The following is a 12,654-nucleotide window of genomic DNA, read 5'->3' as shown; positions in this document are numbered from 1 at the left end:
CAGCTTGGGTATAATAAGATTCCTTAATTCTCAACTGGATTTTTGGCAAGACCATTTTGATAGCGTTATGGTTCAAACTAACTGGGTGCCTTTCCAAAGACATTCTGGGTGTACTCACTGCCTGAATAAGCAGTGTCAGTGAAATACTAGAGAAAGGTGTCTACTGGATTATCGTGCTTCCTGCCTGAAGAGGCTACTTGAGAGGAAGACTCGTAAGTGGCAATATATTTTCAGTAAGTCTGAGTGAAAAGATCCTTGCTAGGAATACATAATGGTAGAACACACTTTGAACAGAATGAGCTTTACGGGTGATCTTTTTTAGTGTAACACAATTAATACTTTACATAAATAAAAACAAAATGCTGGAAAAGCTCAGCAAGTTAGGCAGCATCTGCGGAGAAAGAAACAGTTAATGTTTCAGGTCGAAGACCTTTCGTCAGAACTCGAGTCAAATGGAAATCCCTTCGTCAGGCCTTCGACCTGAAATGTTAACTCTGTTTCTTTCTCTACAGATGCTGCCTGACTTGTTCAGCTTTTCAAGCATTTTCTGTGTTTATTTCAGATTTTCAGCATCTGCAGTATTTTGCTTTTGAATTAGTACTTTACATTCTTGCTGATAAAGGTAAGGATGCATTTTCATAATACTACAGGAAAATGCTGTTTTAAGTGCTGGAAAAAGTGTGTTTGGGCAGCCTCTTTGTTATGCTTGACTCAATAATCCAATAGGTGTGTTCAAATACTTCATTGCTTCACTTTCATGTGAAAATGATGCACTTATCTTTTGCATCTTGTCCATATTAACGGTTTCCAAAAAGTTTTTTTCAATGCAGTGGTCCTTCTTTCACAGATTGTAATTAATTTTTAAATTAACTAACCAAACTATACTTAAATATTTGGAATCTAATGATCTTGTTCAAGATAAGGATAAATCTGAAATTTGTCGAAAATATAGTTGTATAAATGCTGCATAAAGCAAACTATTTTAAAAGCTTAAAAGTAACTTCATGAGACAGGAAATTGCTTTACTCCCAGAAGTTAGTTACAAAAAGTGTAACTAATTTGGTACTAGTCAACTGCCAGTGACTGGCATTGTTTTTAAAAACTAAAAATGATGGCTGTTGGCTTTAATAAAGTAGCCATGAAAAAATTAGTAACATGGTCTGTCTGAATACTTAGAATGCAGGACTGATGTATATAAATTGTCTGATGCCATAAACTCCAGTTGTATGAACATTTTAATTTTTGTAAATTTTGCATTAGGAAGCTTTTGCCCCAATTTGAAGTTGTTTATCCTCAACATTTCCCAACAGGGTTATCATTGAGATTGAGAATTTGCCAGTATAGTGGATAGAATTCATATTTACCACTCTGAGCTGCATTTGATATTATGGTGCTATTTTCATGTGTTTTATTTTTCTCTTTGGCTCTCTACAACACATAATTCCCTAGTCGATAGCAGTTATATTGTCAGTCATGCATTTGTGCATGCCTAGGTTCCCGCTGGGAATAGAACTTGTTTTTGCCGTGTTAAGTCACATGTTAAACTGATAATGCTCATTTATTATGAAACCTGTGTACGTGATTTAAATTGAAGTAGCTGAACTTTATTTTTAGTATGATAGGGAAAAGCCTGAAATGTGTAACCTGTGCATTTTTTTACAATTCAAAGCTGAAATTTCTGGTTTTCCCCCATTATAGTTGCATACGTGTTCCTTGGTTGAAATGTTGGGCAGTAAGTTTGCTCCCAGACTAATCCTGCAAAATGGTGCAAGAGCATCTGGGGTAACTTCTCAGAGAAAACACTTCCCTCACTAGTGCTGTTCTTAAATGGTGACTTTTTCTTTCCCATATTACTATGGGCATTGTGCTTGAGAGAGGAATCTAATCTAGATTAGCTAAATAGATTCTGCAGCTACAATACATACTGCAACATTGAAGATGTGCTAAAGCCTGCAAGTTTGGAGACTTGAAAGGTGTAAAGAACCTAAAATTGAAGCAGATACCTCTTAGGAGGGATCAAAATAGTTACAGAACCGAAATGAATAGGAAATGAAACTAGAGAAATCAAAATCTGTTTGCTAAATACAGTCTAAAGGGATCAGACCTGAGAAGAAAACTATTAAGAGCTTGCTGAAGAAATTGGCCAAGCTGAAAATTTAGCATGAAGGTAGCAGATTACAAAGGAGGCAATAACTAAAACTGTTCTTGGATCTCAAGAACCAGTGGAATTGTTTTGACTCCATCTAATTAAAATGCTCTGGCAGATTTCCACCTGTGCTGATAAATGCCATGAAAATCTTCTGGAATGTAATAGAAAAATTCTGTTAGTGATTCTTCAGAAACATGTAACAAATCATTTTAACTACAGGCAGCTACAGAAGGCAGTTATGCCAGAGGCAGAACCTACCATGCCAGTAAATCTGGTTTTGGTTATCTGAAAAATGCTGCTCCATTAAGTATCCTTGAGTGTGGGTGCAGGGTGGGGAGGAGACGAGTACATATGGAATGGACTTTATGCAAAGAAAATGGCAAATTTGAGATTACTTTGTTGGAGTGTTACTTTGAAATCTTAGTCTTCAGGCAAAGCAATAAAAGGGCATTAAACCTCAGACATTCAGATCTAATTGAAAAGTTCAATGGTAATTTTAGAATTTTAAGGATCGTGGCCTGCAATGTGAGATTTTTGTGACGTTTAAAAATGTACCTTTTCCCAAAAATCGTGGTAGGCGTAGTAACAAAATAGTGGAGGGGCTCCAATTTTTGCAACCCTTGCCTTTGTTATCTCCAGACTGGACTATTCCAATGCTTTCCTGGCTGACCTCCCATATTCCAACCTCCATAAACTTGAGCTCATCTAAAACTCTGCTGCCTGTATCCTAACTCGCACCAAGTCCCATTCTCCCATCACCCCTGTGCTTGCTGACCTGCATTGGCTCCCGGTCCAGGAATGCCTCAATTTTAAAATTCTGATCCTTGTTTTCGAATCCCTCCATGGCCTCGCCCCTCCTTATCTCTGTAACCTTCTTCATCCCTATAACCCTCAGATCTCTGTGCTCCTCCAATTCTTGACTCTTGGGCATCCCCGATTTTAATCACTCCACCATTGGCGGCCGTGCCCTAAGCTCTGGAATCCCCCTCCTAAACCTCTCCGCCTGTCTATCTCTTTCTCCTCTAAGACGCTCCTTAAAACCTACCTCTTTGACCAAGCTTGTGGTCACCTGTCCTAATACCTCCTTATGTGGCTTGGTGTCAAATTTTGTTTGATAACGTTCCTGTGCAGCGCCTTGGGACATTTTGCTACGTTAAAGGCGCTATATAAATGCAAGTTGTTGTTCCTGGTGTACCTATATTTGGGATGCATGGAAAAACCTGTCACAAATAGGATCTTTGTATGTGACAGTAGCAATGTGACAATAGCAAACAGTCTGTAATGCTGAGTGTTCATATTGTGCTTGTCAAAAATTGGCATTGTATTGTGTGACTAGTTGCTTTATTTTGGGCTAGAATCACCGGTTGAGTGACAGTACTATTTCAAAATTGCAACTTTTGTCCATCACCAATCCTTTTTGCCTTTGTATTCAACACTTTTTATAGATTATACAATTTGAGCTACTGTGGAACGTTTACAAGATACAATGTGTAACTTATTTTACTAGTACTGTTTAGGAGGTGCCAAGCAGAGGCTGGTGCGAAGTAGAAACTTGTGCCAAGTGAGTGGGAGGGAAACCTTTTAAGCAGAGCGATACAGATGACGCATGCGAATCTCCTAGCAGATTATTAGGAAGAATTTGATTATTCTCATTTCTGTACAAATGTAATTTGTATTAATTTTGCTCAGAACATTGTATTTTATATGCATAGCAGAGCTGCAAGCCAGATTCTTTAATATCTGATCTTTGGTTTGCTGAGAAAATGCCTGTTTTTTCTCACTCCCGGCTTATTTGATATTTCTAGTATTGTTCTGGCCTTAATGAAACCACTTCTGTGACAAATAATGTTTTTAATAATATTTAGCTGATTCCTGTACTTGGTTGAGAGAGATGCCAGTGTACTAAAAAGGCAGTAAGATAATTGCAGAAACTCCATGTGGAATTGGCTAATTTCATATTGGAAAGATGTTCTTTCCATGCCCTGTAATACAATCACACGTTTGTTTTTGCTTACCTAAAATAACTTAACCTTCCCTAAAAACTCTCTGAAATTCCAGGGGGTGGTGAGGGAGGGAAGTAGGCAATGAAGAATTGGACAAAAATGGAATAAAGGCTTGGAAATTGGGGGACAGGCGCAAAACACATTGGTACTTGCCACATGCTTTCATCAACCTGCACTTGGGAGAAGGAATTTTCAGACTCTTCCATTTTAATTGAACATGAATGCTTGTAGTATCTGAATTAAACTAACCAATGAATGATGTGGAATACAGCATTGCAAATATAAAGATTGTGAAATGTTGGGGTGGGATTCAGATTGCACAGAATTATTTGTGTCAGGGAATCATTCAGAAGGTTAACTTTACCATTACTAATTGGTATTACATTTGAATGAGTGATTTATGATAGGTTCTTTCAGTGGAACAAATCATTTGGAAAAAAGCACACCTCCCTTGAGAAGCATCACAGAGCAATCCCTCGTCCTGTGAATCTATATATTTCAGAGACAACTAAATGCGGATGCACAAGGTTCAATTTTTTTTCTTCCCGAACGCAAATTCTTCCTTTGGACATGGATATTATATGTAGAAAATTATCTTTCAGCCTGCCTTTCAAAGACAAATTATCCACATAATGTACCTCTGTAAATTGACTTATTTTCTTTCAAAATTACTGTTGTTCTGGGTAATTGATTTATGTTGTGCATAAAATGTCAACAACCTCATTTGAACGCTGTTAATACACTAATAAAAGGCAAGATTCTAAAAGTTTGAAACTGACTGTTTCTTTGGCTTAACGTAGCATTAAATGCTATTATTGAATTGTCTCCATTTCCCTATATTCAAATCAGATATGACAGTACATCAACACTTGTGAAGTTCCTCAATTATTCAATTATTTTCTTTGAAAAGATATTTAAATATTAGTGTTGTAGTCAATTTACAGCTCCTGCTTCTAAAATGAAGGGAGATCAGTTTAATTCAATATACTCTTGTCTTTGACTGTTTCGTAACACTTTTTGAAAATGTTAAATTTCAAAATGAACTAGCACTTTTGTGGACTGGACTGCAGCACAAGCAACTTCCCATGATGTCTGAATATGCATTGTAGACTGAGTAGGTTAGAAGGATAGATGGCTATCTGTTGTAGTTTGAAAAGAAATGCCTATTTTAAGCCTGGAAAAATTAAGACCGGCCTTGATAGTACTGTAAAGTGGTAAAAGTTCATACTTTGTGGTTATCTATGTAATGAACTTCGGATCGTCAGTGTGTCAGCCATGGCTCAGTGGTAGCACTCTCGCCTATGGTCCAGAAGGCTGTGGGTTCAAGTCCCACTCCAGAATCTAGGCACACAGATCTAGGCTGACACTCCAATGTAGTACTGAGACAGTGCTGCATTGTTGGAGGTGCCATCTTTCAGGTGAGATGTTAAACTGAGGCCCTGATGATCATCATCGTAAAATGATCAGCTATGACCTTGTTGAATGTTGGAGCAGGCTCGAGGGGCTGGATGGCCTACTCCTGCTCCTATTTCTTATGTTCTTATGCAATGCCATAGATCTTTTACATTCCTCTAGTATCCTGGCCAATATTTATCCCTCAACAAACATCACTCAAACAAATTATCTGCTCATTATCTCGTTGCTGTTTGTGGGACCTGAGGTTGAAATGCGCTATATAAATGCAAGTTTTTTTTCTTTATCAGTAGAGCAACTCCACGTTAACACGAAATGTAAAATTTATTTACGGCCCTTTTTGAATGGAGGCAGGTATGGAGGAATGCAGTGAGGCATTTTGAAGTGGGTTTGCAGCTTTACTACTATAATAGTGTCAACCAAAATGCTTACGTCCTATTTAAATTTGATACTTTATATGTTTTCCATTTATCCTCTTTCTCTTTTATTTTAACTTTTACTAAGCTTCTTTCCAATGTACCCTTTTCTAACTGTCTTCCTGTAAATAAAACAAACTGAGAACTGCTACTAACATTTTTATAATGCTCATTGTGTAGAGATATACTCAATGCTTTACATAATGAGTGGTCACCTAGGAGGAGGAAGAAGAGTCAGTAAGAGGCAACGGCATAGATTAAGAGGGGCATCTTCAGGTTTTTGAAGGGAATATGGTGGCAAATCAGAAATGTTGAGGTAAGGTGGTTGAAGGAGCGGTCACCGATTTGAGCAGGAAATGAGCATTAGGCTGGTAGAGGACCAGATGGTGTCTGCAGAGACTTGAGGCTGGGGAGGAATTTGATGGTGAAGATGATTGATTCTCTGGGACTTTGGATGCCAGCAGAGGTTGGTGAGGACAAATGATGGGAATGAAACCATACACGAATACAGAAAAGGAGGACCATTTGGACCATATTCATTCATTCATCCATCCAGAATGACCCTAAAGAGTCCCCCCACTGCAGCATCTAATTGGTTCTTAAATGATTCCAGGGTTTATGCTTCCACTACCCTTTACGGGAATCCATTTCATGTGCTGATCACTTTGTGTGAAGAACTTCCTAATATTGGTCCTAAATTTGTCTTTAACTAGTTTGAATCTGTGACCCTTTTGCCCTAGAGTTGCAATTTAAAGTAATTTTCTGGATTTACCTTTTCATTACCCTTTCCACTCTTGTATGCTTCCAAGATCATCTCTCAAATGCCTAATTTCAGGGTTGAAGTAACCAAATTTCTTCAGTCTTTCCTCATACTCAGACTTTTAAGATGAGGGATCAGCCTTGTGGCTCTTCTCTGCACTGCCTCCACTGCTTGAATGTCTCCTTTGTGTTTTGATGACAAGTAGTCGCAGTTCTTGAAGTGGTCCAACCAGAACACTACAGTTTGATCAACTTCCCCTGACTTGTATTCAACTGTTTTGGCTATTGTAGTTCAACATTTTGTTGGCTTTATTGAATGCTCCATTGGTTGTAAATGTTGACCATCATGTCTGTTGGGTCCTTTTCAGCTTCATCCTTGGATATTAAGGCATCATTTATGGACTATATGTTGCCCATTTTTCCTTTCTATGTGCAGTACTTCTACATTTATCTGTATTAAATTTCATCTGCCATTGTTCTGTTCAATTACACATTTGAGTTGTCTCCCTGATTCCACTGTCCCTTCTAGTTTATCATCTGCAAATTTGATTGATTTGCACTGGGTTCTAAGTCTTAAGTGTTGCAAATTAGAAACAGGAGTGATTCCTGGGGCATCTCAGTCAGTACTCGTTCTCCTCCACCCCCCCCCCCCCCCACCAACTCGTCTAACAAGTACCTGTTTTTTTACCCTTCAGCCAACTTCTTACCCCTGCCCTAGATTTATCCTGAATTCACACAGCCTTTATCTTATCTAATAGCCTTTCATCTGGAACTTTGTGAAATGCCTTCTGGAAGTTAGAACACGTCATGGGACATTTCACAGTCCACTTGGGATGTCACCTTCAACTTCCTCAACTTCTTTGGTCAGGTGGGATCTCCCCCTTCTCATTCAATATTTGCTGCCATTTACCATTATTATTGTACAGATAATTATCAAGTTTTTAATCTGATAGTTACTTCAATTTCTTGAAAAATAATAGACTGAGATCTGTAGTCTGATTGTCTGTCTGATTTGTTACTCTTTTGTATGCGAGCTTCACGTTTGCCTGTTTCTATTTACTGTTACCTCCCCATTGTCCAGTGACTCCATGATGTCAATGCCTCTCAAATGTCCTTCCTAGTTTCCTCAAGCAGTCGGGATAAATGTCATCTATCGCTGGAGATTAAGCTTTTGAGCCCTTTTAGCCTGTGTAGGATGTCCGTCTCATTTATATCAATTAATTCTGCTTATGTTATTTGTACTTGGGGCATGTTGTTTGTCTCTCCCTTGTGAATACTTTGAGGAGGTAATCACCCAGGATGCCTACTATCTTGTGATCATGCTCTATTTTGAGTGTTTTTGCATCTTTTATGGTTCTCGCCTCTTTTTCTGACTGCAGTCTTACTATTGAAGTACTGAAAAAACATTTTGTTGCCTCTCAGATGACTCTTTTGACCTTTTCCTGCATGTTCTTTATTCATCCCAGTTAACCCCATTCCCTTTCTGTGCAATAAGATTTTTCTTTCATTTTTGATCGGTTTAATTCATTTAAGGATAGTGAGGCAGGAGAGGGAGTGAGCCTATAAAGGGATTTCTAAAAGCGGACAAGGATCTTGAAGTTGATGTGCTGAGTGGTTGGCAGTAAGGAAATGGGTTGATCAGATTTTGTTGAGAATGTGATGTGAATGGTAGAGTAGGGAACTGTGGGGGGTGACTTCTGTGTTCTGAATAACTAAGAATAAACTGTGAAAACCTTTTCTCATTCTTGGCACTGTAAATAATATAGTCAAAATTCTACTAAGTTATTTACTGCACAGATAATTTATGTTCTGGGCATGCTATCTAGAATTGTTTTGAATTACATAAAGCTATAAGACTTCTGTTATGAATTTTTTGCAGTTAATATGCTTGTTATTTAATGCATGATCTTAGCTATTCTGTTAGGTAGTTTAGAACAGCAAACTGTCACTAGAATTGTAATTGTTGTATTTGGCTTTCAGTTAGACCATCTGGAGAGGCAAATTGGTCGCTTTATGGAAAGGAAAAGAAATCAGAGGTTTTGACTCTCCCTAGTCTTTTGTGCTGTCCAGTGGATAGATCGTAGAGTATAAACAGGCTTGAGGAACAGATTGCCCACTTCTCCCTATCGTTGGAGAATGACTGACTCGTGGGCACTGACAGTTTTTTTTTTAAAGTAGATAATTTTTATTGCTATTTCAATATATTTTAGTGTTGGTAATCCATTCTATTTAAACTTTTATTTGCTAATGCATTTACAGATCATGTCATGTTTTAAATCAGAAACAGCAATCAACAATTTTATATAAATTTGTAATACCCATTTGGCATTTCCTATTGAGAAAAAGTAGATGTACAGCTTTAAAATCAGGGCAAATATTTAAGCATTATTGGAACTAGGTACTCCATTCCCAAATAAGAAATTCTTGTTAAAATCCAAATAATATCTTGTGTAGAAAGGAATTGTGTAGGGAGACCATTATTCTTCCACTATCTTTCCTGACCATTTCAAAAACAATACACAAGATTTTTTTTTTAAAACTCCATGACTGAAAAGAATATCCTTCCCAAAACATTGATGCAGCAATGTCCTACAAATATCAATCAAGATGAATGACCAGGTGATCTGTTTTTGGTGATGGTACTTAAGTGAAAACGCCCTGCTTTTCAAATAGTATTAGCCTTGATTATGCACTGAAGTCCTAGAGTGGGGCTTGAATCCACAATCTTCTGACAGTGTTGAGAGGACTACCAACTGAGCCAAACTGACAGTACTACACACATACTAGTAGCGACAATGTTTTGCAATTCTAGGATCAGGTCCCTGCCAAGCATGTGATGGATAATGCCATATGGTTAGCACTGAACTGGTTAGAAAGCCAGGGGGAATCTACTGCCGCTCATTCATACAGATACAAAAGCTATAATTCTTTCCAGCTTCAATTAAAAGTTTAGTGTTTGAGAAGAAAGAACCAAAGGGATGATGGGATTCCTCCATGTAATGGATTTAGGGGAAAATAGGGTGTGCACAAACCCATTTTAAAAACAACTGAAACATATTTGACAACTTGGTTTCAGTATAAAGAATTTTATAACTTACTAAGTGCTTAATGGAAACAAATGAGGATTTTGTACCAAAACCTTTACTTCATTTTGTTTCGCTTATTTACAAATTCAAAATTTAGAGCTTCCAAGATTTGTTTGACCTATGTTGCCCAGTGCAGAATGCTTTGCAACTTCAATAAATTGCTGCGTGTTCTGAAATTGTTTTTACCCACACCATGACTATTTGAATGCTGCACCACCAATAATACTGATTTTGCTCTGACGTGATTGAGTTACAGGGTGAAACTTAGATGGGTCCATCACTAAGAACTGGCAGAAGTCAACTTTTCAAACTATAATCATGGTTTTTTTTTAAATGATTTGTATCATCGATTTTTTTTTTGAACGATTGTAATGTATCCATATGTTTTTTCTATTTTTAGACTGTGATACTTACACAAGACTGCAATGACAAGTCAGAACAGTAGCCATGCAGAAAGAGCAGTTTCTATGTCGTCATCACCAAAAGTGCAAGTTCAGCGCTCCATTTCTAGAGAGACCATCACTATACACTTTTCTGCTTTTGGTAAGGAGGATGAGGAGGAAGAGGAAGAAGAATTTGAAGATTCCTCCACAACTTTTCATGAAGACCAAAGTTTTGTACCAGGACTTAAAGAAAAAGAAGGTACTTGTGAATATGGTGGCCAACTTTTATCAGAGCCTGCTACCTCAAGTATGTCAGCGACATCAACTTCAGTTATAGTTTCCATTCCATCTTCAGCATTGACCATAACCTCTTCAGAACCATTGGAAACATTAGTGACATTGCCTTCTGCATCATTTACAACTACTGCAATGCCATTGCCATTGTCCTCATTACCAGCTCAACCATTGGATTTCACCAGTTTGTCTTCAGAGGTGAGAACTACAATTTCAGCCTCTACATCTGATTCTCTGTCGAAATCTGTTGTGCCCTCCATTGTCCCTTCAACTTCCATGACAAGCACAAAGCCGTTCATGAGTTTAGTAAAATCTCTTTCAACAGAAGTAGAACCAAAAGAACCCACAACCCCTCTAAGGACAAGGCACTTAATGAAAACACTAGTTAAATCTCTGTCAACAGACACATCAAAACAAGAATCTGAATCTGTCCCATTTAGGTCCTCTGATTCCCGAATAAACTTGCATCTGTTCAAACAGTTTACTCAGCCTCGTGTCACTGGAGGGGATTCTAAGACTGCACCTTCTTCTCCACTCACCTCTCCGTCAGAAGGTAGGTCATTTTTTAAAGTAACTGAAGTGGAGGCTAAAATTGAAGACACTAAAAGACGATTTTCAGAAGTTATTTATGAACCTTTTCAACTTCTAAGCAAGATAATTGGCGATGAAAGCAGTAGTCTTCGGCATAAGGCCTTATCGTCCAGCGCGACAGAACTTTCTAGTCTTACTAGTTTAAATGGACATTTGGAAAGCAACAACAACTATAGCATTAAAGAGGAAGAATGTGATTCTGATGGGGACTATTCAACAAAAGATTCCATTCCAAGTAAAAGTAGTTCCAAACCCATGGATGAGCCATCAAAACAGGGGGACACTAAAAGCTCATTGTTGGGGACCACAAAGGAAATTTCTTTGAAGGCATCTTCCCTAGGTCTAGAAAAATGCTCACTTTCTGTACTTGCCAGCAAAGAAGAAGATGACTACTGTGACTTGTACCTTGAAGAATTTGAGATGGAAACTGAGGAAGAGATTGTTGTGGATAAAACTATAGAACCTTTAACTGGAGAAGAAGCATTTGAGGAAGAAAGTAAAGTATTAGGGCAAGATGAAACAGAGTCTGAATTACAGCCACCTGAAGTTCCACTTAAGACTTTATTACTCTTTACCATGCTTGTATATTCCTATTTAGTGCTGCCTCTGCCAAGTTATTTAAGTGGGCTATTCCTAGGCATTGGCTGTGGATTTATGATAGCAATTGGTGTTGTTTGGCTGTTAGTCCCAAGAAAGTCGAGGGACTATCAACAGTCACAGAGAAAGATTCGTTTTGAACATCTAACTACAGAACCTCTGGATATAAAGGAACCAGAAATATTTAAGGTGGGAATATTTTAATCTTTGGAATTTGGTTTGCGTTTAAACATTATACTTTCAGGTTACGTGGCTGATGCAAAGCACGAAGGATGAAATATTTTGTCTGTAAAATTTTTCAAGGGATTTCATTGTTTGTAGAAAGTTCATGTAGGTATAGTGCCTGCAGTGTTAGAGAAGGCTATTCTTGAATTGTAATTTTTTAAAAGATTTGCAATTTTGACTCTTTAGGTGCACTCAAGCTAATTGATTTTAAGTTTTTATACACACTAAAAAGAAAAACTTGCATTTACATAGCACCTTTCATGACGTCAGGACGTCCCAAAGTACTTTTGAAGTGTAGTCACTGTTGTAATGTAGGCAGCACGGCAGCCAATTTGAGCGCAGCAAGCTCCCACAAACAGCAATGAAATAAATGACCACATAGTCTGTTTTAGGTGTCGGTTGGCCGGGACACCGAGAGAACTTCCTTGCTCTTCGAATAGTGCCATGGGATCTTTTACGTCGACCTGTGAGGGCAGACGGAACCTCTGTTTAACATCTCAACCGAAAGAAGGCACCTATGACAGTGCAACACTCCCTCGGTACGGCATTGAAGTGTCAGCCTAGATTATGTGCTCAAGTTTCTGGAGCGGGACTTGAACCCACAACCTTCTGACTCTGAGGCAAGAATGCTACCACTGAGCCACAGCTCATACCTAGTTGATCTCCTGTTGCACTACTCAAGGACAAAACAAATGTGTTTCTCTCTCCCACTCTATTCTATTCTCATTCCCCCTCCCA

The 12,654-nt window shown here is 38.2% G+C and overlaps 1 protein-coding gene across 3 annotated transcripts in view; it reads left to right on the top strand.

The window, feature by feature from the left end:
• Nucleotides 1-12,654, top strand: part of tex2 (testis expressed 2) — a 139,115-nt gene that overhangs the window by 49,939 nt on the left and 76,522 nt on the right. For all 3 annotated transcript variants that reach the window (XM_068003879.1, XM_068003881.1, XM_068003880.1), the window contains exon 2: nucleotides 10,227-11,880. In XM_068003879.1, the coding sequence (XP_067859980.1) occupies nucleotides 10,252-11,880 (1,629 nt within the window). In that variant the 5' untranslated portion in view covers nucleotides 10,227-10,251. The remainder of the gene's footprint in view (nucleotides 1-10,226; nucleotides 11,881-12,654) is intronic.

Source organism: Heptranchias perlo, chromosome 23, assembly GCF_035084215.1.
Source record: "Heptranchias perlo isolate sHepPer1 chromosome 23, sHepPer1.hap1, whole genome shotgun sequence".
Classification (NCBI taxonomy): domain Eukaryota; kingdom Metazoa; phylum Chordata; class Chondrichthyes; order Hexanchiformes; family Hexanchidae; genus Heptranchias; species Heptranchias perlo.
This window is presented reverse-complemented; position numbering and strand designations above follow the sequence as displayed.